This window comes from Chenopodium album, chromosome 3, assembly GCF_948465745.1.
Source record: "Chenopodium album chromosome 3, dcCheAlbu1.1, whole genome shotgun sequence".
Taxonomy (NCBI): Eukaryota; Viridiplantae; Streptophyta; class Magnoliopsida; order Caryophyllales; family Amaranthaceae; genus Chenopodium; species Chenopodium album.
Window position 1 is genome coordinate 7,342,473 of NC_137836.1, and position 24,759 is coordinate 7,367,231.

Below are 24,759 nucleotides of genomic sequence, written 5' to 3' on the forward strand. Positions count from 1 at the left end.
CCCAAATTGTATATGTGTCGCTCTCTCATAAAAAATATTCCCGCCAAATACACTTGTGATTTTTTTTGGTTGATAAAAAATTGATATTGTACATAAACTCTTTAGGTAACTGGCAACTATAAAGTTTTTTTAATGTTATTTGTGTGTTCGTGTGCGTGGTTTCTTTCTTTTTTTTTTTTTCTTTTTTTAACAAAGGATTGTGCAAGCAATCTAGATAGTTATGAAATCATGCACTAACAATATGGATGTTTGTTATATAAAAATGAATTAATGTCGTCGATAAGTGTTAACATTGTTTTGTATTTCCAAGGTGTTGTTATTTATTTAAATTAAGATTGATAGTGTATAAAAAAATTTAGTCCTAGGCCTCAACAATATAATTAGCTTAATCTTTTGCTTGACGACTTGGTCCTTCAACAAGGATCTTTAAATTACAAGTATTTTTATTTTGTATTTTGAACTCTTAAATAAGATGGATTATACAAATTCGTATGCATATGGTTTGATTAGATAAGATTGACATTGTTTTTTATATTTTGTTATAGCTCATGCAATGTAATTTATGATGAGATTGATGACAAATATGTTTTAATGATCTAATTAATAACTATGTACGGGAAAATAATAATAGAAATAAGCAATTTCACTTCAATAAATTCATATATCGCACGAGTCTAGTCTATTATAATGACTAAAAAGAGACGGGTTTGTGCAATAATGTAGATTGGAACTATGCTTGGAAATAAATGGTTTTGCCTTTTGGAATATTTTCTGTTATTGATTGATTTTTTTTTGAAAGGGATTCTGTTATTGATTGATTCATCATATCTTTATCTTATTTCGTTCTTTCTTTCTTTATTCACACAATTCAATGACAATAAATATCCCATAATTGCGATCAATTGCATTCATAATGAAGGCATCCCAACTTTGCAACCACCACATGTATCATATCAAAACTAAAATAAAATATACGATATATAAAATAAAATAAAAGAAAATCACCACATGAAATCACCAGCTGCTGCCCATTGCCATACGGTCAAACTATTCCTAGCTACGTGATTGAAGCTAAAGTTTCAGGGGAAGATTACAAAATTAGAGATTACATATTCTTTTTATAGCTGTGCTATCTAAATAATTGCAATTAAAAATATTTTTAAAAGTTAAATAAATAAATCTACTCCGTATTAAGTATGATAGTGTGTTTATTTTGAATACTCCGTTGACATTTATTGTATTTTTAATAGAAAAAAAAATTCCAAGTTTATCTCTAAACATGAGTATCAAAATACTAATACAAAACCCGTGCAATGAATTGTTTTACAATAACATTATATTATTTGTTTATTAGAAACTGTACAAAATGATTTTTTTTTTTTATTTAATTCACGGAAAGTGCTCTGTTATGAAATAGGACATTTTTTGGGACTTTGAATTTGATTGAGAAACAATGCAAAGCTAAATGAGAAAGCAATTAAAAATGAACAAAATAAAACACACAAGATTTATAGTGGTTCACTCAAAATGAGCTACATCCACTTTTGGGGAGATTGGAGCTTGTATTACTCTTCAATGGAGGAAGAATTACAATGGAGAAAGATGGTGTTCTTGGTGAGCTAATTTAAGGTCTAAGTCTCACTTGTGTTTCTCTCTCATACTCTCTAAAATGAAAAACAAGAGTATATATAGTGCAAGATGAATCGACGGTTAAGATTACATCCCGAGCAAAATAAGAAGAAATCGCAGCGCTGGAACAGGGGCTCGAAGGTTCGACCGAACCTACCTAGAGTTCGTTCGAACTTAGTGTGGTTCGGTCACACCTCCATAGGTTCGACCGAACCTACTCTAGAAATCAAAAGGGCATCAGTTCTGCCAAAAGGTTCGACCGAACCTATTAAATGGTTCGGTCGAACTCCCCCTGCGCGGACAGCACTTCTTTAAACAGTCATAACTCCCTCGATTCTTAACCAAATCAAGCTTATGACCAGTCGTTGGAAAGCTCTTGAGAAGAGCTATCACCTCCAACTTGAATCATCTCAATATCACTTCTAGATCTTGAGATATGCTCATTTTAAGTCAGCCCTTTCCATGCTTCTTTGCTTAAAGCTCCAAACACCATAATACTAAAGCATATATCAACATGGAGCATTCGAGGCACACATATAACAATTCTCCACCTTGACTCGCAATCCTCCACACTTCCTCTTAACTAGTAATCATCAACAATGAAGCTCCATCCCCAAACAAGCCCTTTAAGGGCTTACATCGAACATAAAGAGAGACCAACTAAGTCCACACACAAAGTGAACTTAGTTGTAGGCAAAGATTTTGTCAACATGTCCGCGGGATTCTCCTCGGTACTAATCTTTTTCAAGAGTAACTCTTTCTTTGCAATCACATCTCGAACGAAGTTGTACTTAACATCAATGTGCTTGGTTCGTTTATAAAATGTGTTTTGGTTCTTGGCTAAGTAAATTGCACTTTGGCTATCACCAAAAACGGACACCAAGCTTGAATATGAACTAAACTCACCCACTAGACCCTTAAGCCACTTTGCTTCCTTGAATGCCTCGGTAATGGCCATGAACTCGGCTTCCGTAGTTGAAAGAGCTACAACATCTTGTAGCGAAGATTGCCAACTCACGGCCGTACCACCCAAAGTAAAAACATAACCGGATGTAGATTTCCGATCATCCAAGTCTCCTCCATAATCCGAATCACAATAGCCAACAAGTCCGTTTGCATCCCTTCCAAATTCAAGGCAAATGTTTGAGGTTCCTTTCAAGTACCTCAACAACCACTTCACGGCTTCCCAATGGACCTTTCCCGGTCTTGACATATACCGGCTCACCATGCTCACCGCATGAGCTATATCCGGTCTTGAACATACCATGGCATACATCACACTTCCAACCGCACTTGTGTACGGAATGTGAGCCATATCTTTCTCTTCTTCTTTGGATTGAGGACAAAGCTCTTTTGAGAGCTTAAAGTGAGAACCCAATGGAGTGGACACGGGTTTTGCATGCATCATGGAGAAACGCTCAAGCACCTTCTCTATGTATCTTCTTTGACTAAGATACAATACATCCGCACTTCTATCACGAATGATCTCCATACCAAGAATCTTCTTGGCTTCACCGAGATCTTTCATATCAAACTCACTACTCAACAACCTTTTCAAGTTGTTAACCTCAATCATATTCTTGCAAGCCACCAACATATCATCTACATATAAGAGTAAGTAGATAAAGGAACCACCTTCAAGTTCTTTGAAGTAAACACAACTATCAAATGAACTCCTTGTGAACTCATGTGCCAACATGAACGAATCAAATCGTTTGTACCATTGCCTTGGAGATTGCTTCAAACCATACAAGGACTTCACAAGACGGCATACATGATCTTCCTTTCCAACCACCTCAAACCCTTCCGGTTGTCTCATGTAGATCTCTTCCTCCAATTCACCATGGAGAAATGCGGTCTTCACATCAAGTTGGTGTAGCTCCATGTCTTCAATAGCTACCAAGGCAAGCAACACCCTTATGGATGAGTGTTTCACAACCGGTGAGAAAACTTCATGAAAGTCAATGCCTTCAATTTGCGTGAAACCCTTTGCAACAACTCTTGCCTTGTAGATAGAACCGCCCGATTTCGGTGTACCTTCTTTCTTCTTGTACACCCACTTGCACCCAACAATTCTCTTGCCTTTTGGTGCACAACATAGCTCCCAAGTATTGTTCTTACTCAAAGATTTCATCTCTTGCTTCATGGCTATTAACCACTTACCGACATCGGATTGAGACATTGCTTCTTTAAAGGAGCATGGATCATCATTGTTGGTCTCAACTTGACTTGCAACGGTGAGAGCATATTGGACATAATCACACTCCTCGATTTATCTACTTGGAGGCTTGATTTGTCTTTTTGCTCTCTCTTCGGCAATGGACTTCTTTTGGGTTTGTGGTGTTGCTTCACGAGGTCTCCTTGGAGAGGGACCATCTTCATGATGTGGATGCTCATCATCAAGCTCCACCTCCTCCTCGGTATCATGGTGTGTACCTACATCATCATTACATATAGAAATCTCCTTTTCGGGAGCAATCATACATGTTTCATCAAAGACTACATCTCTAGAAGTTATAACTCTTCTAGATTGGGTACACCATACTCTATAACCCTTAACACCTAAACCATAGCCTATAAAAGTACATTTTTTAGCTCTAGGTTCAAGTTTACCATCATTTACATGAATAAAAGCCGGACAACCAAATACTTTCAAAGTAGAATAATCAACGGGTTTTCCGTACCATACCTCTTGTGGTGACTTGAAGTTAAGGGCCGAGTGAGGAGAGCGATTCACCAAGTAACAAGCCGTTGACACGGCTTCCGCCCAAAAAGATTTCCCCATATTTTCTTGTGAGAGCATACACCTTGCTCTCTCTAGGAGAGTTCTATTCATTCTCTCCGCAACCCCATTTTGTTGAGGTCTACCCACACAAGTTCGATGCCGCACAATGCCATTCTTGGAACAATACTTTGTGAACTTCTTTTCAACAAACTCTAGACCATTATCGGTCCTCAAGGTCTTGATTCTTTTCTAGGTCTTCTTCTCAATCATGGTCTTCCAATCAAGGAAAACATCAAATACATCATCTTTATGCTTGATGAAGAATGACCAAACTTTCCTAGAAAAATCATCAACCATAGTGAGCAAATAATTGCAACCACCAATAGAAGGGACTTTAGAAGGACCCCACAAATCCGAATGGATGTAGTCAAGAATCCCTTTGGTGTTGTGAATTGCGGGTTTGAAGCTAACCCGCTTATGTTTACCATACACACAATGCTCACAAAATCCAAGGTTCCCAAGCTTCAAGCTTCCGAAACGACCTTGCTTACAAAGCTCCGACATACCGTGTTCCCCCATATGGCCAAGTCTCGAATGCCATAACTTGGTCTCACTATCACTCATAGTACCCGTGGAAACATTTGCCGAGCCAACCATGGTGGATCCTTGTAATGTATACAAGCTACCCACTTTTGAACCTTTCATCAACACAAGAGCACCTTTGACAATCTTCAAAACTCCACCTTCCGCTATGTACTTGCACCCATTAGTGTCAAGGGTGCCAAGAGATATCAAATTCTTCTTGAGCTCCGGAACATGACGAACTTTAGTTAAGGTTCTCACAACACCGTCAAACATTTTGATGGCGACCGTCCCAATTCCAATCACTTTGCAAGTAGCATTGTTTCCCATTGTGACATTACCTCCATTATACTCCTCATAAGAGCTAAAGAGATCCTTGTTGGGGGTCATATGAAAAGAGAAACCCGAATCTAAAATCCATTCATCCTTTCCCTTGAATTTCCCATGAGTGGCAACCAATGCACCACTATCACTATCGGTGTCAACATAACTAGCCTCGGCGGTAGTTTGAGAGTCTTTGCCCTTTGTGTTCTTAGCATCACCATTTCCCAATTGTTTCTTTTGCCACTTCCAACATTCCGCTTTAATGTGGCCCTTAATGCGACAATAATTACAAGTCTTGTTACGATTAGGATTCGGTTTCTTTGACTTAGACCGACCCTTATTCTTCCCCCCATTACCATTACTAGTAGAACCCTTTTCAAAGGTTCTACCTCTCACAAACAAACCATCATTGGAGTTATTAGATGATTTAGAAATTAATTGATTATCAATTAAGTCCCTTTGGGTCAAAGCATCTCTAACATCATCTATACTCAAGTCATCTCTACCATACAAGATAGTTTCACGAAAATGCTTGTAAGAAGGTGGTAATGAACATAACAAATAAATTGCAAGATCTTCATCATCCAATGTCACATCAATATTTTGAAGATCCATGACAATTGAGAAAAATTCATCTAAATGAGACTTAAGTGAATTACCTTCCTCAAAGCAGAGATCATAGAGTCTACTCTTGAGTAATAGACGGTTGGTGACACTCTTTGCCATGTAAAGAGACTCCAACTTTGTCCATAGCTCCTCCGCGGTAGTTTCATTGGCAACTTCCCTCAATACTTCGTTCGAGAGACAAAGTTGTATAGCCGACAAAGCCTTCAAGTCGATCTCTTCCCACTTTTCTTCCGTCATGGTTAACGGTTTTTCTTCTTTCCCATCAAGGGCCTTGTGCACACCATTTTGTATCAAAATAGCTTTCATCTTTAATTTCCAAAGGCCAAAATTAATTGACCTATCAAACTTCTCAATGTCTAGCTTCATTGTTGACATGAGTACTCAATACTCAAAACAAGAAATCAAACAATCAACCCCAAAAACAACCTAAGCTCTTAATACCAATTGTTATGAAATAGGACCTTTTTTGGGACTTTGAATTTGATTGAGGAACAATGCAAAGCTAAATGAGAAAGCAATTAAAAATGAACAAAATAAAACACACAAGATTTATAATGGTTCACTCAAAATGAGCTACATCCACTTTTGGGGAGATTGGAGCTTGTATTACTCTTCAATGGAGGAAGAATTACAATGGAGAAAGATGGTGTTCTTGGTGAGCTAATTTAAGGTCTAAGTCTCACTTTTGTTTCTCTCTCATACTCTCTAAAATGAAAAACAAGAGTATATATAGTGCAAGATGAATCGACGGTTAAGATTACATCCCGAGCAAAATAAGAAGAAATCGCAGCGCTGGAACAGGGGCTCGAAGGTTCGACCGAACCTACCTAGAGTTCGGTCGAACTTAGTGTGGTTCGGTCACACCTCCATAGGTTCGACCGAACCTACTCTAGAAATCAAAAGGGCATCAGTTCTGCCAAAAGGTTCGACCGAACCTATTAAATGGTTCGGTCGAACTCCCCCTGCGCGGACAGCACTTCTTTAAACAGTCATAACTCCCTCGATTCTTAACCAAATCAAGCTTATGACCAGTCGTTGGAAAGCTCTTGAGAAGAGCTATCACCTCCAACTTGAATAATCTCAATATCACTTCTAGATCTTGAGATATGCTCATTTTAAGTCAGCCCTTTCCATGCTTCTTTGCTTAAAGCTCCAAACACCATAATACTAAAGCATATATCAACATGGAGCATTCGAGGCACACATATAACATGCTCATATTTTATTAAGCATTAACAATATCAAAAGCAATGGCAAAGTTTACATTGGTAGGGGCTTCTTCAAGCCAAATACGCATTTCTACAAAGTTCTTACTAATATGAGCAGCATTATTTCCTTTTCTGCCTATGTGAGGGGAGAGCAGCAATGAAAGAACAAGCCTTAGCAAGATGAAGGATGTCTTACAAAACCAAGCATTAGAAGTTAATAAAACATTAAAAATATATAATTATGGGGATTACTTTAGTATAAAAGTTTAGATGATATTGTTTCTTTTATTTTTCAAGTAACAAAACTTTTTTAAGTTATACAGAAACAAATATTTGGGAGGTGATAAACTTGAATGTTAATCTCGAATATTAACGTTTTAGGCTTATTCTTAATGTCTAATCCTTACCCATCCCATTTATGTCACTCCCGAACATCAACTAGCTATTACAATTACATTTTGAAGATCGTGAAGGATAAGATAGACACCACAATATGTGATGAAGGGAATATATACAACTATTGTTTTCCAAACGTTATAATAAAGTGAAATAAAATCGTAACAGAGTAATGGAACTTTCAAAAAAAAAAAATTATTGAAAAGATATTTGCGATATTTTAAACCAATAATAATAGTTATATTAATAATAGTTATTTAAGTTGATCATGGTAGGGATTCTAGGGAACATTGTTGTTAAATTAAGTGGAGGGATCTTGAAATCTAAAGAGGTGGAATTTATATTAAAATAAATTATATGCGCTCTAAAATACGGAGTACAATGATAAATTATAAATGGGTCTGATTGATCATTTGATATGATGGAATATGGAATTAACGTGCAATCTCTAACGATGCCAGGGAGTTTTTCGTTTGTTACGTTTGGCTCCATCAAAGAACAAGAGGACCCACAACTTACTGCATCAAGTCAGCGGGATAATTAAACCTTCAAGGTATATTCACTCTTCTCTAATCATCATTGGATTATTTACCATGTATATTTTTGTAATATCAACCCTTATTATATATTTTCTCTATTTTTTTTAGTTGACATCTTTTATTATCACGTTTGACAATGTATATTTTTAACAATTAATATCTCTAATTATTAAAATTGTAAAATTATATAAAAGAAAATATTACTAAAATACACATCGAGACGATTCAAAGAAAATCTCACATGACTATATTTTATCGTTTCTATAAATCTCAAAAGCGAGTCAAAGTATTAAGTATAGTATGTGAATAATGTAAGAGTCAAACGGTGTCAACTAAACAAAAACAGAGGATAAGGGTTAATAAGTTCCAGTAGGGTCTAGCAACTAGTGGTTTGAGGGAACTAGTGCTCTATTTTTCGTGTGCCAAAACAAAAACAAAAAAAAAGAAAAAAAAAGGAGAGGAAAACCTACAGGGGAAAAACCTAGAGAAAAAGAAGAAGAATCAATATACAGAGAAAACCTCTCATCAATACTCTAAATCTCTCCAGAGAAAACCTTTCATCAAATACTCTAAACCTTTTTAGAGAAAACAGCTCAAACCTAGAAGAAGAAGAACAACAAGCATTTGACGTGTCGTTCTACTCTAGAAGATCACCCATGGAAGAGATCAAGCCTCGACGGCCCTCAACACGAAGGAAAGAAGGAATTCAAATCATCATGAAGCTAGTTCAACCTCTACATCAAATAATCATTGATCGAGATCAAGCCTCGTCGGCCCTTAATCAAGAATTCAAATCGAAGATCTACATCAACAACAAGTCAATTTCTACATCAACATAAGTCAAAATTCTGCATCAAATCTTCGATTGAGATCAAGCCTCGTTGGCCCTCGTTCAAGAATCAAGTCAATTTGTGAATTACGTCAAAGTCAAAGTGGAGATCGAATCAGAGGATAAAAATTAGAGATTGTACCCAAATTTATCAAATTAATAAAATTGATACTTTGTTGCATTGGTTTTGAATCTATATTTTGCAGAATTAAAATTTGTGTTTACAAATTTGGCATGCTCGGTGGAACAATTTCTACCTCTCATCTCTTTCTCCACAAATCGAAATGACAAAGCACGTAGAAGAAATGATGATAAAAGACGGTGCACAAGACGACGTCGTCAATGTCATGGCAATCGAGGCTAACACCATCAAGGAGGAGTTAGAAAATATGAAACTAGTTCTTGAGAAACTTATCAAAAATAGCGAAGAAAAAGATGCCCAAATCAAACTCTAAAGCGAACAAATTGCTGCACTCAAAAGAAGACTCGAGAAGCGCCCAATCGAAGAAAGTGAAGGTGATAGCAGCGAGTCAGAACTTGGCACGAAGACAAAGCTTAGTTCGAAAAATGAAAGGCCCCATGGTGATTCATTCAACTTCCAAGAAATTCAAGAGATGATATATAGCTAATGTTATTAAACAACATCTTGGCAGAGACGGCAACAAAGATGGTCGCTACAACAAGCCATACACAAAGAGGATTGCTAACATGAAAATGCCAAACATCTATCAACCTTCGAAATTTAAGCAATTCGATGGGACAGGAAACCCCGAGCAACATATTGCTCACTTCATAGAGACCTGCAATAATGCTGGGACCTCTGGAGATTTGCTTGTAAAACAATTTGTCTGCTCTCTCAAAAGTGTTTCTTTCGATTGGTACACAGATCTACCTTGCAAATCCATCGACAGTTGGGAGAAAATGGAAGAAATGTTCCTCGATCGCTTCTTCAGCACTCGGCGCGTTGTCAGCATGACTGAGTTGACACAAACCAACCAGTTAGAAGATGAACCAGTCGTGGACTACATCAATCGATGGCGAGAATTAAGCCTTCAATGAAAATATCATTTGTCCGAAGTTTCGGCAGTCGAGATGTGCATCCAAGGCATGAATTGGGATCTTGCTTACATTTTGCAAGGAGTCAAACCCAAAACATTCCAAGACTTGGCGACTCGAGCTCATGAGATGGAGTTTATGATAGCCAATCGTGAAGACAGATCTGATTAAAAGATCATCAACATCCAAAGGGGGAAAAGATGAAAAAGCGGACCTCAAAGCTCCTAAGCAAGAGCATAAGCTGCACAACAACAACAAAAAAAAAAAACAAACAAACAAAATCACATAAATTGAACTACGTTCGGCTTGATCCAAAAAGTAAATTTTAATTACTTATTGGTACGTAGGCATCTTGGATATATAAAATTTATTCAAGGGCAGCCATTAAAAAAATGATAAACTACAAGATTGGGGGCAAGTATCAATTTGTTCCCAGAATGTCGAATGATGTCATTTGAAGATTGGAGAAAGCTTTCAAGTACCAATACCTCGCCAAATTTACTTGAAAATCCGGAGAAAGCAGCAAGCATCGGAGATTCACAAATCAAGTTGAACATGGACATCGAAGAAAGCTACGAAGCACCGATCCCCCAAAGTTCTTGAGATCTGGAGGAAGCTTCTAAACACTAAAGATCATTAACTTAAAGTGTTGCACACGAAGATTGGACAAAGCTTTCAAGCACCAATACTTCACCAAATTTACTTGAAGATCTAGAGAAAGCTGCAAGCACTAGAGATTCGTAAATTGATCAAACATGGACGTTTGGAGAAAGCTTCCAAGCACCAGCAGTCCACCAAAATTTTTGACATCCATAGCATTGAGAAGCTGTCACACCACACTATCTACTTTTTGATGCCATCGAGGAGCTGCTAGAGCCACAACACACATTTACTTTGACGCTACACCACGACTCAAATTGACGCCGCACTGGAAGGAGCTGCGCTACGGAGCCTTGACGCCATGCTTGAAGACACTTATACATCTTGACGCCATGGAAGGGAAAACAACTACTCACTCTTGAAGTCATGAAGAGCCATCTACCCACCTCAAAAGTTGTTGTCTCGTAGATGCCCGACCACGCACTAAAAATCTTGATGTAGAATTTTTTTTTTTATTTACGGGTTTGTGATAGTCTGACTTCGCTCAATGGAGAGCTACACCCTTCGTCACAGAGTCAGCATGGAACACAACAAACTCAATGATCATGGGAGCGAGGCTCGTCTTTCTAAGCTTCATGGAGTCATGGTGAATTAGCATGAGTAGCAGAGCCAGGGCCGTCCCAACTATTATGGAGGTCCTGTGTGGTTGAAATAAAATTAGGCCCTTTTTTTTAATAAAATGTATAATACTCCTGTATATTTTAATAAGTGCTCTGATCCACTTGATTTTCACGAAGGTTTAGAACAAAGAAATAAATGTATTAAATTGATATTCGATAGAAACATGTTGAATTTTTTTATGAAAGTATTAACAATTATTTATTGTAGAGAAGAGAGAGAGAATGGAAAATATTTTTTTTTTAAATAAAAATGATTCCGACACCAAGGCAAAAAAGTATTAAATTATTGTTACAATCTTCCAAAATATAGGCATGCTTATTAAAAAAAAAAAAAAGGCCAAAAATAAAAAATAGAACACATATTTAAAGATAGAGGGAGTATCTAAATCTTCTAAAATGAAAAATAGAGCACATATTTTAAAATAGAAGGAGTATCTAAACTTTTTTTTATTTAAAAAAAAAAGAGAAAGAAAAAAAAAAGTATCAATGGGAATTGAACCACATACCTACGTGGCCAAAGGCATCTAAACTTAGTTATTACCACTGAGCCACAATAGGTATTCTTCTAATTTTTTCCACAACAATTTATATATAGGAGTATAAATTAATTTGAAGCCCCAAAAAGTATTGGGCCCTGAGCGGTTGCATATGCTGCACACCCTAAGGGTCGGGCCTGAGCGGAGCTACACCAAAGCCTCACATCAACATCGATCCTCGTATCTTAAAGCTACCAGTTGGGCTTTGCAACTTGACATCCTGGAACCTTGCACTCAAGCCTCACAGCACCTTGAAGTTGGTGTTGTATTTTTAACTTTGACATTACGGAGTTATACCTTGAAGCTACATGTCGAGCCTAGCAACCGAAACCTTTGCTTGAAGTCTAGCTAGATACTTTAGCATCGCAACCCAACCTGACATATTGAGACTGCATACAAGTGCACTAAGAATCTCACGACTTGATCTTGACATATTGAAAACAACTCTAAAATGATGCTTCTGTCTAGCCTCTATTCAACGAACCAGACAATATTTTCACTATCACACCGTACATTTTGCAGCTCTATGTGTTTTCATCCATGTGTCAAAATTTCACATAAATCGGACCACGTTTAACCATCCGATCGAGTGCTCGATAAAAGCTGCTCCAACAACTTCGTGGCTGATGTTGTGCGACTTGCTTTTTTTTTTTTTTTGGTAAAATATCATGATCATGATTATATCATGATCTAATGACATCCACATGACTTTCCTTTCCTCTTTTTTTTTTCAATTTTTGAAAATTGATTTTGTCATTTGTATTGATAAATGACTATCATGATTCATGATCACTTTGGCAACCATTTATACATAATGAAAATGTTTTGGCAACCTTTTCCTAATCTTTAAGAACGTTGGTGGACCGGTGCTTGGTAGCTTCCATCAATTTTCATGATTTGTCGGTGAAATATCGGTGCTCGATAACTTTCTCCAATCTTCAAGAACTTTGCTTGGTGGACCGGTGCTTGGTAGCTTTCTCCGATCTTCATGTTCAACTCTTTGAGTTAATGATCTATGTTACGTAGAAGCTTTCTCCAAGTCTCAAAAATTTTGGTGGACTGCTGGTGCTTGGAAGCTTTCTCCAAACGTCCATGTTTGATCAATTTACGAATCTCTATCGTTAACACCGGAAAACACTACCACAAAAAGGCCAATATAGAAGGCCTTAAATAGGCATTATAGGACGCCTTAGAGGCGTTTTTCAACTAGGGTGCCTTATAAAGTTTACAAGACGTCTTCAAGAGGCGTTCTATATTCAATACAATATAGAACGCTTGGTATAAATAAGCGTTTCCAATGCTATATACCGACTAGTTAGAAAACAAGGAAAATGGAACAGTTGCCTAGTGACATGCGTTTCATAAGCCTACAAAAAGAGAACACCTATCTCACAAATCAGTTCTCTTTTTATTCCTTTTTTCAAAAACAAAAAATAAATAAATAAATAAATTAAAATGATTGGAAAAAATATTATACGAAAGCATTAATTTCGAATGCTAAATAGTGGTAGTCCGGATTACAATAATAGATTAGATCTAAGTAAGAAAACTAATGTATTATTAACTTTAATCAAGAATTTACAAATGGACTAATGAATTAAGATTTCAATTCAACTCAATAATAATATATACGTAGAAAATGAAATCAGGTACAAAATCAATCTAGTATAATCAAAATTACGTACAGTTTATATTAGAATGCTAAAAACCAACTCCAATCTCTAGAATTATCCCGGCTGATACGACCAAAATCACCAAATCAATCTATGTTGTATCAAGCTTCTTTGCTTCAAAACCTTATTATGTAAATCCCTGCAACAAAAAAGTGTATTAGATTTCAAGGCTTAGCTATACATGAAGACGAATTCGGTAATTCTGAAAGAAAAAAATAGTGGTTGAATGTTTATTGATAGAACAATAGTGTTTAAATGTACAAATTTCATAACCATTTTATACCTTGATTCATTAACAAAACAAAAATTGAATCCCCATTATCCTAAAAATCGAACTGATATGACAGAAATATATAATAAAAATCGATAAAATTATTATTACCCTTTATATTATAAAAACAAGAATTGACAAAATTTCAAACCCAAAATTGAATAAAATTAAAAAAAAATTATGTATTGCTCATAATAAGTGTTGATTTTCTCCAGACCTCCAGAAAATCGAATTTTAAATTCTCTTGTTGAAGTGGGACGATGCAATCTAACAACCCGAGGTGGTGGCTATGCAACGAAGTTGAAGGTGATGGTGATGGAGCTTCTATGGCAGTAGTGGTGGCGGTGATGTCGGTGCTTGTAGCGCTTAGATTCACGGGGAATGCTTGCCATGGAGAAAGTAATTCGAGGGTTCCAATCTGGGCTTGTGGGAGAATCATGGATCGGAATTTATTTCGCACTCAATTGAAAAGGGGGGTCGGAAAAGGAATTATTGAAATAGAAACCTCTAGATTTTGTTGGAGATGAAAGAAAGCATAGAGGGATCTAAAGATGAAGAGAAGCAAAATTTCATTGAAGAGGAGGAGTTATAAAGAAAATGAAGAAAGAGGAGGCGGTAGAAGGCTAGAAACTAAGTGAAAATTAGGGGGATTAGGTTTTAACTAGTGGCGGGTGGTTGAAATAAAATAATAACAGACAAATCAAGTGGGAACTGTCAACATAGAACACCGTTCTATAATGTATATCCATATTTTATTTTATTTTTATTTTTATTATGGTAAATTATATTAAACTATTCTTAATGAGGGGTGTTCTATTTGATTCAACGTATAAAGCTATCCTCTAACAAAAGCGTTCTATTTACTTCTAGAGAACGCCCGTCCAACTTAACAATTATGTATTATGTGTTACTTTTGCCACTTTTTGTGGTAGTGAAATAAAAGTCAACGATAACTTTTCGATCAAGAGTAGTGTCTTACAACATTTACTCTTTTATAAGGTAGTTTTTTACAACATTTTTTTTATTAGGTACGTAGTTTCTCGCAAAAAAAGTGCTATATAAGGTAGATTTTCACAAAATGTCCTGCAAAATATAATGGAGGAATTGAAAGTATGAGATAATATAATGCTAATAAGTTTGTATAATATAAAGTTTAAGTCCGGTTAATATAAAGTTCATAACAACAAAATAAATTAATTTGCGATAGGGAGCTGAGTACTCCCTCTATCCCTATTTTTTTGCCCAATCTGACTATGCACGGTTTCCGACAAGCGTATTAAAACGTCTATATATTTATTTCCATACACGTAAAAATTATAAAAACGTGATATTAATAAAATACGCAATGAGACGTATCTAATAACAACACTCATGACTATACTATCTTTTATAGATTAACGATAATTTATGGTCAAAGTTTTCAAAGTTTGAGCCAAAAAATAGCAATGGAGCAAAAATAAAGGGACAGAGGGAGTATGAGATAATTGAAATTCGGGAGAAAGGAACACATGTACTACCTTAGCCTACTACTCAGTAGAATACCTTGGGACGGGGAGTAGGGCTGTCAAAAGTTGAAACGACACGATAACCCGACACGAACTCGAGATGAAAAAAGCAGTTTTAGGTCGAGAATTCTCGACTTGTTTACATAATTGGGTCGACACGAACACGACACAAAATTAAACGGGTTAGGTTTGGGTTGAAATTTTCAATCTGAAATTGACACGCATAACCTGATTTTATAAAAGGGTTGAACAACAACTCGTCAATCCGAACCTGACACGCTTAATCTATTATTAAGTAGTAAAAATAATTGAATTTTTTTATTCAAACTTGTAATTTTTATTTGTAAATTACCATGACATTATTTATACATTTTGGCAATTTTTTGGCGGTTAATTTGGCAAAAAGCTTTAAACCCTTGTGGTATCTTTTTCTAAAATATTAACTTTAAACCGTTGTAGTATTTTTGATGATTTAACAATGTCTGTCTTTTTATTTTTGAATTGAATATTAATTAGTTTATTATATAATATGTTGGTAAAAGGTTACACGGGTAACCCGTTTAATAAACAGATTAGGTTTGGGTCAAAGATTTTCAATCCGTTTAATAAATGGGTTAATGTTGAATCAAGCAATTTTCAACTCATTTAACATCGACATGAACACAACCCAACCCAACCCGTTTGACAGCCATAACGAGGATTCCTTTTTTCCCTGGCACCATTGCTAAGAGCCCTCTTCACTAGCATGATTGGGTGGGCCTGTGAGAGAATCGATCCAATAGAAAACAACAGCACAAGCATTATTGAATGCTTTCTACACCACTTTCACTAGAGTCTATACAAATTTTAAATTAGACTATCTATTAGAGCTAATTACATGAAGTACTCCGTATATTTTAGTACAAAATAAATTAATACTTCCTTCATTTCTATGTAATTAACACGTTTGATTTAGGCACATATATTAAGGAGAATAGAGAGTGAGAGAAAATGAAAAAGAAAGTGGGGTACCTTATAAATGCAAGGTAAAAAATTTACCCCAAAAGAAACTTGTCAACTAAAAAAAAAACTTCCTAAAAAGAAATACATGTTAACTATAAAGAGACGGAGGCACCATTACTTATTCACAAACCATGTAATTGGTACTTCATGGCAAACAAAATGGGATTAAGGGAGAAGTATATACTTCCTTCATTTCTTTTTATTTGACACGTTGTTTGTCAATGCACTTATTCAATCATCTATCTATACTAATATATTAAAAGACGTTATTAAAAACGTCTAGGACCACGTAGACTCCCTCAGTTCGCCACGTCACTTACTCAATCTATATTATATATTAGAATGCGTTTATTTTAAAGGAACGGTGCCACGTGACACTCTTCAAAGTATATGACAACATGGCACTGCGACAGCCGACACGTAAGCTTGCGACTTCATTTAACAAAATAATAAAATATGGTTTTATCTGGATTCAAACCCTCAATCTCGAACAAATAAATGCTACACACTTACCATCTCAACTAACTTTTATTAGTGTTTTAAATTTCACATACGAAGTATTTAACATTATATATTCCTTTTGAATTAGAGGTTATTTTATTTATTTATTTTTAACAAGATCAGAAAATAAATACATATGAAGTTAAAAAAAAAAAAAAAAAAAAAAAAAAAAGGTAACATCCGAGACAACGCCCAAATCACACACTAGCTATACAACAGTTGAACATAATTATCAAATTACAGAAGTACAAATTAGCAATCTGGGGCATCGCCCGGGACACACACTAGTTTCTTATCATGCCATGTCATCCACTCAACACCTTAATATACCACGCCATCCACACAACCAACAATACTCCATGTTGTCTCAACTATATTGGAAAAAATATAAGGATAAGAAAGTTCGAACACTTGACCTCTTTAAAGAAAGTTTATATTTCAACCATCTAGACTAATTGTCAATTATGCTTTAATCTTGCACAATAAATAATATTATAATATAAAGTATTGAATACACATACTACATTCACACTATTAGATGTTCTAAAAATTAGCAATTGCACAACTATAAAAGTAGTAACACGGGGCAAAGTCCGGGCTACTCACTAGTTAATATCTTTAATAATTGTAAGCAAAAATTATGAAAAGTTGATATTTTGAAAGTATATAACGTGGCGAATATAACAAGATTCCACATGACTATATTTCTCTTATAAAGCACAAAACACGGTTAAAGGGATGTGTGTGAATAGTGCTAAAGTCAAAACGTGTCAACTAAAAAAAACAAAGGTAGTATGAAGTAATTATTACAATAACATTTTATGAAGAACTACCTTATACAAGTCAATTTTTGTGAAAACTATCTTATTAAAAAAAATGTTGTAAGAAACTACCTTTTAAACAATAAATGTTGTAAGAAACTACCTTATAAAACAATTAATGTTATAAAATACTAATTTTTGCCGAATTATTGCATTGAATAAGAGACGTTTAATGACCCATTTTCAATTTTAATTTTTTTCTTCTTTTTCTCCCAATTTCTCCATAGCCCCTTAATTCTCCTTCTATTTCATTGCTAAATTAAGCACATGATAGCAAATTACAACATTTAATTTTTATAAGGTAGTTTCTTACAACAATTTTATTATAAGGTAGTTTTTCACAATATTTGATGTATATAATGTAATTTTTCACAAAATGTCCTTATTATAATGATTTGTTTTGTTAATTGTGATATTAGTATATTTCTCGGATAAAAATATTGATATTGATATTTACGTATTTAAAATTGTTTTTTTAAAATGCAATTATGCACATCTTCTTTTTTTTTTTCTTTTTGAATATTGGTTTATTAACATAGACGAATTAATTAAATAAAATAAAAATTAACCAATAATAGGTTGTGATATGTGTTGATTTTCAGAATGACATTACTTTTAGGACCACCAAGCTCAGGAAAAACAACATTGCTACTAGCACTGGCGGGGAAGCTTGATAAAGATGTAAAGGTATTATTTCATGTCAATTCTATAGTTTTATAAATGGTGTATGGACTATGGAGTATATCGGCTATCATAACATTAAGTTTGTCATTTAATCGATGACAATGATAATATATCGCTTTTCGTAGATTCTAAAGGCAAAAGGTCAGAGACACTCCCTTTGTCCCTAAAATTTGGGTTAAATTTAAAATTTTTGAACATTAAGTATCATTAATCTATTAGAGATAACATAATCAAGTACGATCTTGTTAAATTCGTTTTATTTTATTATAGTGATGAAAATAAAATAAAACCATTTTAAAATGAGTCTTAGAGATCACGAAATGTCAAATAGAATAAAATAATAAGGATAGAGGGAGTTTTGATTGCAAAAGGGAATAAAAATACTAATAATCAATCTCTAACCTATGTTTCTTTCTTTTTATAATTTCTTATCTTTCTCCTTTTATATTGCATGTTAAAGAATAAATTCAACCAAAACCTTAAACTTATAATTGGACATCTATTGTCTATCATCCACTCAATCATGGGTCATGATTAGAGCTATCAAAAACTAACCCGACCTGAAATACCGATTTGAACTTGATTATTAATCGACTCGTCTAAACCCGGAAAAAGGGTAACTCGAACCCGAACTGACCCAACTTGAAACCAACCCTAGACCCGAGATCTCGAGTATTAGAGACTCGAACCCGAACATGAACCGACCTGAAGATGACCCGACCCAAACATAACTCATAAATTATATACCTTAACCGAACCCCACCTAAACCAAAACTGACCCAAACCCATTTTACCCATCAAAACCCGAATTTAACCCGACTTGTTAATACCCCGACTTGAATTTAACCCGACCTGGCCTGTTACTAAACCGACCCGAATTTAACCCAACCTGTTACTAACCCGATCTTAATTTTACCTGAACTATCACTAACCCGACCCAAAATTCAACCCGATTGGTTACTAACTTGACTTGAAATCAACACGACTTGTTATTGATCCGAACCAATTTCAACCCGAATTGTTTATGACCCATTTTGATCTCAACCTAACCTGTTATTAGCCTGACTCAATTTCAAATCACCTTAAATTTAATTTAGACAACCTTATTATTAATATATTTTTTTTACGAGACCACCTTATTAATATTGATCAAAGTATAGTGTCACTTATTATGTATATCTTATCTAAACTTATTTGAACTAATTTGCTCAAATTTTTATTTGAAATTATTTCTCTTACAATAAATGAAGAAATTGATAATGATTAAACGTAATATCATTACATGAAGTGTAAAAAAGCCGATCCAAAAAATGTACCCGAACCCGATATGACCTGATCTGAAATCAACTTGAAACCCAGATGACAGGGTAAAGCCGTATCCCCTAATCAAAAGTAAATACCTAAATCCTCTAACTAAAGTAGATAGGGAAGTAGGGTCGATCTCCACAGGGAAACAAGTCTTTTTACTCCTAATTAATTATTATAATCTAAATTATCTAAGTAACCAATATTTATATTTGAGTATGAAACTAAACTACAAAGAATAGGAATAGGGAGAAAACAATATATAAAAGGATCTAGGGCATAGGTTCACCAATAAATAATACTCCAGGGTAAAACATAGTAATCAATCATTGACATTGCATAAATAACATGATTAACAAGCTCTAGCAATTTATTAATCAACATAGATCTAACAGGCTCTCGCAATTTACTAGATCTAAGTTCTTATTGAAAATAGCCTTTAATATCAAATTAACATCTTCTCGATTCATCAATTTAATATTGCTATACTTTTACAAGCCGCAATTGTAAAACATTAAAACAATCCTATAAGAAATCATCATGCAATACCAATAATCAATATTAGTCAATCATCAATGCATCAATTAACCAGATTGTAAAGGGCTCTTGCTACGTATTACAATCACACAATTAATTTACCGGTATTAAATCTCATCTCTCGAATCTTGACTTAACCATTTATAAATTAACTTGCCTATTGAAACTAGACCTAAACATTAATTCTCATCTCTCGATTCTTGAATCAATATTGTAAAACTCATGCATAAAAGATAGGCCTAATCTAGTCACAGAGCATTAAATCAATCAATAGGAAATTAATCTAGCATTGATAATCAACAACAATAATTTACCCCTTCATATTATTTATTAGATCCCCATAAACCCTAGAAATTAAACTACTCACACATATTGAAAACTAAACTAATCAAGTTAATAAAATAAATCATGATGAAAGGAATAAAATAAACAACTAAGATTAAGGGAAGAGAAATCGTTACCAAAATAAATCTGGAATTAAGAGTAGAATTAAGAACAAAGGTTTAGAGAGAGTTTAAGAGAGAGAAAACTAAGTAGAGAGAGAAAGTCTAAGAAAGAAGGTACTAAAATCGTATTACGGAGGAGTATTTATACTCCGTACAAAAATCCTAAACTAAAACAAATTAAAACGACACTAATCGTCTCCTAAAAATACACGCGCCCGATCGGGCGAGGCACCGCCCGATCGGGCGCGCCTTTTTTACTCTAACACTAATCTCGCGCCCGGCCGGGCGCGCCTCCGGGCGCCAGCCTCTTTGGTCGGGCGGCTCATTTGGGCCACTATTTGGACTTCGATTGGGCTCCAATTCTTCGGGCCAATCTAGGTTTCCTCTTTGTGTCTTGAATACTCGGTCCAAATGCCCCGGTATCACCTATACCGAGATTTTAATCACCGGTTCAATGGCTCTAACCGGCCCTGGGCTATAAAATCTGGTCGTGCTTCTCCAATGCTCATGATTGCTCCAAAATATCTCGGGAAAATACTCTAGAAGTGTAAATCCCTGCAAAAGTCAACCAAATCTAAGAAAACACTGGAAAACACCAATTACTAATAAAAGTGGCTCTAAAGAGCCAAAAACACTACTAATTATGACCAAGGGACGGGGGTAAAATAATATATAAAATAGACACATCAAACTCCCCCAAGCCAAACCTTTGCTTGTCCCTAAGCAAAGATCTTATCAATGAATCAATAAATATGCTTCACCCCAAAAGTATAAATCAAGCACAAACGATCCAGGGTAAATCAAATAAACATGCCTCAGAGTCAACCAATCAAATCCATCCAATTACCTTTCTTCCCTAACAATTGTCAAACAGAGCAAACCACAAGAGCATATAGAATTCAAGACTAGTGCTCACACACTCGACTCTCATTTATGTGGCGAGTAAAAGATGTACTCGATCGCTCTCCAACCACCCCTTTAATGTGAACAATGCCCTCCCAACTCACACTCTCGTGTGTATAAGACAATGAACGCTCAATCCTACTAGTCGACTCGAAATATGCCAAATCATAACTTGCATTGATAAACAACACTTTCACATTCATACAATTCTATGCACAAAGGTCGGAAGGTCTTTAAAGCTTGTAATGTAAGGCTAGGGTAAAGGGTAGGATAAATTTGGGAATAAGTAAGAGAGAAGCTATGCTTAAAGGAGCCATATCCTAATAAAACCCATGATCAAAATAAATAATGATCATACATCTCCTACATAACCAACTCTAACATCAACCAAATATACTCCAATCATAATAAATAAACCCAACTCTTACAATTTCACTCATAAGATATAATAATGAAGAAGTAGAGTGAATAAACAAACTTTATATTCCAAACTTGAATATTTCATTGAGGCTCAAAATTATTTTTCTTTGATCAACCTCCAAATAGAACATTTGAACATTTTTTTCTATTGAAGTTCACTTATTTTTTCACATTTGTTTTCTTTTGAACTTCTATTTTTTCATAACATCATGCTTTATTTTTTTCAAGAAAATATAACTCTCAAACTCATAAAAAATAAACATGAATAACAACAAAACAACTTTTCAAATCCCACCCAAATTGTGCTAATAATAAACACACTACAAACTCCCTCACCTCACTCACTAATAGCTCCCCCAAGCCAAGCTTGGGACTAGTAACCAATGGGGCAAAATAGGCTTGTAATGTGGCTAATAAACAATAAAAAGTCAAGGCAACAACATGGGTAGCAAGAAGGGAACAAATGTATCTACAATGTCTGGAGGCTACCTAAAAGAACAAATGCCTTCGTCCTCCACAATGTGCATAATAATGAATCATATAAACATTACTAATAGTTGCAAACCAATACTCAAATTCATTGACATACCAGGAACTATGGAACTATCACACATTCCTTACCAAATCAACTAGTCAAGCACTATATTCACAAGTAGTTGGACAAAATTGACGCATGTTAAGGTTTCAAGGCAATCAAACATCAAATCATGATCAACTAATCCACAATGCCTATCATCAAATACCAAGAATCAAAACAAATTTTTCAAGTATGGGGCACAGGGAAGCATAATTTATAATTCATTGGAACGTAGAAAACTATCCTAATAAAGAAAGCAATAAAACTAACCTAGAAAGCAAGAAAACTATCCTAATAAAACACACCAAAAATAAAAGAAAAGAGAAAAGGAAAAATACCAAACCAAAATCTCCCCCAAGCCAGAATCAGACAATGTCCTCATTGGCTCGGAAACTAGCCCAGCATAGCTAGTCCTCATCATCCTCGTCCATCGAGCCGAAGCCCACACCTCCACTGCCACCTGCACCACCTGCACCAGAAGAGCTACCACCAAAATAATCAGCGTGAAAACTCCCCCCCGCCGGTCCCCCGAAAGGAATGTCCTGCCCGTACCCGAAAAAGGAAGAATAGTCAGTGTAAATACCACGGGCAGTGGGATCCCTATTGTATCCCTGGGGTGGAGGCTGAAACCAGTCAGGGTGAATAGCGTCGTCGGGAATGTTGCCCTGACGAGCATAATCATTGTACATAGGGTAGAGAGCTCTACCCTGGTTCCTCTCTAGGTACCCTAACCTCTGGTCAATAGAGCCCACCATCCTCCTAATGTCAGTATGCGAATGCTCGATACGTCCTAGGGCCTGACCTATACTCTGAAGATCCCAAACTGGGTCAGAGTCAACATGAGGGACGGAATGGGACATACGAGGTGGAGAGAAAGCCACCTCGGGCTGAGGCTGGGGTGGTGGAACTGGTGGTGGAGCCTGCCCCCTAGCGTTGGCAACTAAAGCATCATAGGTGTAAGAAAGTTGCCCCGGGGGAAAGGCGGTCAATTCTGGACTGGGAAGGGGAAAAATGGGCAAGGGTTGCTCGTTCCCAGTCCGAATACACCAAAAGGGTGTCTGCTCGCTATCCGGTCTAACCCAACCCACATCCTCAAAATACCTAGCAGTCATGTAGGTATCTGGTCCGCAGTTGGTCAGCTGGTGGGGTCCGTCTACTACAAAACCGGCCTTTTTCACCGCTATTCGAGTGATAAGGCCACCTAAACGGATAGGGGACTTGGAAGTGGTGCTGGCTGTGGCATGCCGACTCAAGTGGTGAACTATAAACCTGCCTATGTTTAATTTCCCGAACCCGTATACATAGTGTCCTATGATAGCTAGTTCGTTGGTTTGAGCGTTATGAGGCTCAGCCCTACCTAAAAAACACAGACCCGCAAATCTTTGCCAGATTTTCGGGATAGGGTGGTGAATAGGTTTGGTACTAGCATGTTGGGGGTCGGGGGCAGGTAAACCAGTTAAAACATAATATAAATCACCCATTTTATAGTCTTCATGCCACTAGTGAGATAATTCAGAATTTAATTCAAAAATTTTACAAAATTCAACAAAAGTTAAACTAATATTTCTATTATTTAACCTGAAAAATAAATTAGGCCCATTCCTACTACTAACAACATGAAAAGTGGACAGGAATTCACAGATGAGTTCTCGGTATGTAGGATAATGCATGTCAACAAATTTTCTCATGCCAATATCATTCAAAAATCGTTTAACAAAATCAAACAAACCATATGATTCTAAGGTAGGGCGATGTAACCACCGAGAAGGAATTACCTCACGACCGACCAAATGCTCCAATCGTTCTTTTTGTTCTAAGGAATTACCTCACGACCGACCATATGATTCTAAGGTAAAGTCGTATCCCCTAATCAAAAGTAAATACCTAAATCCTCTAACTAAAGTAGATAGGGAAGTAGGGTCGATCTCCACAGGGAAACAAGTCTTTTTACTTCTAATTAATTATTATAATCTAAATTATCTAAGTAACCAATATTTATATTTGAGTATGAAACTAAACTACAAAGAATAGGAATAGGGAGAAAACAATATATAAAAGGATCTAGGGCATAGGTTCACCAATAAATAATACTCCAGGGTAAAACATAGTAATCAATCATTGACATTGCATAAATAACATGATTAACAGGCTTTCGCAATTTATTAATCAACATAGATCTAACAGGCTCTCGCAATTTACTAGATCTAAGTTCTTATTGAAAATAGCCTTTAATATCAAATTAACATCTGCTCGATTCATCAATTTAATATTGCTATACTTTTACAAGCCGCAATTGTAAAACATTAAAACAATCCAATAAGAAATCATCATGCAATACCAATAATCAATATTAGTCCATCATCAATTCATCAATTAACCAGAT

The 24,759-nt window shown here is 35.6% G+C and overlaps 1 protein-coding gene across 1 annotated transcript in view; it reads left to right on the top strand.

Annotated features, from left to right (window-relative positions):
• Positions 1 to 24,759, top strand: part of LOC145624789 (ABC transporter G family member 34-like) — a 59,139-nt gene that overhangs the window by 3,802 nt on the left and 30,578 nt on the right. The window contains exons 3-4 of the mRNA XM_081677876.1: positions 7,953 to 8,044; positions 18,107 to 18,191. Coding sequence (XP_081534002.1) covers positions 7,953 to 8,044; positions 18,107 to 18,191 — 177 coding nt within the window. The remainder of the gene's footprint in view (positions 1 to 7,952; positions 8,045 to 18,106; positions 18,192 to 24,759) is intronic.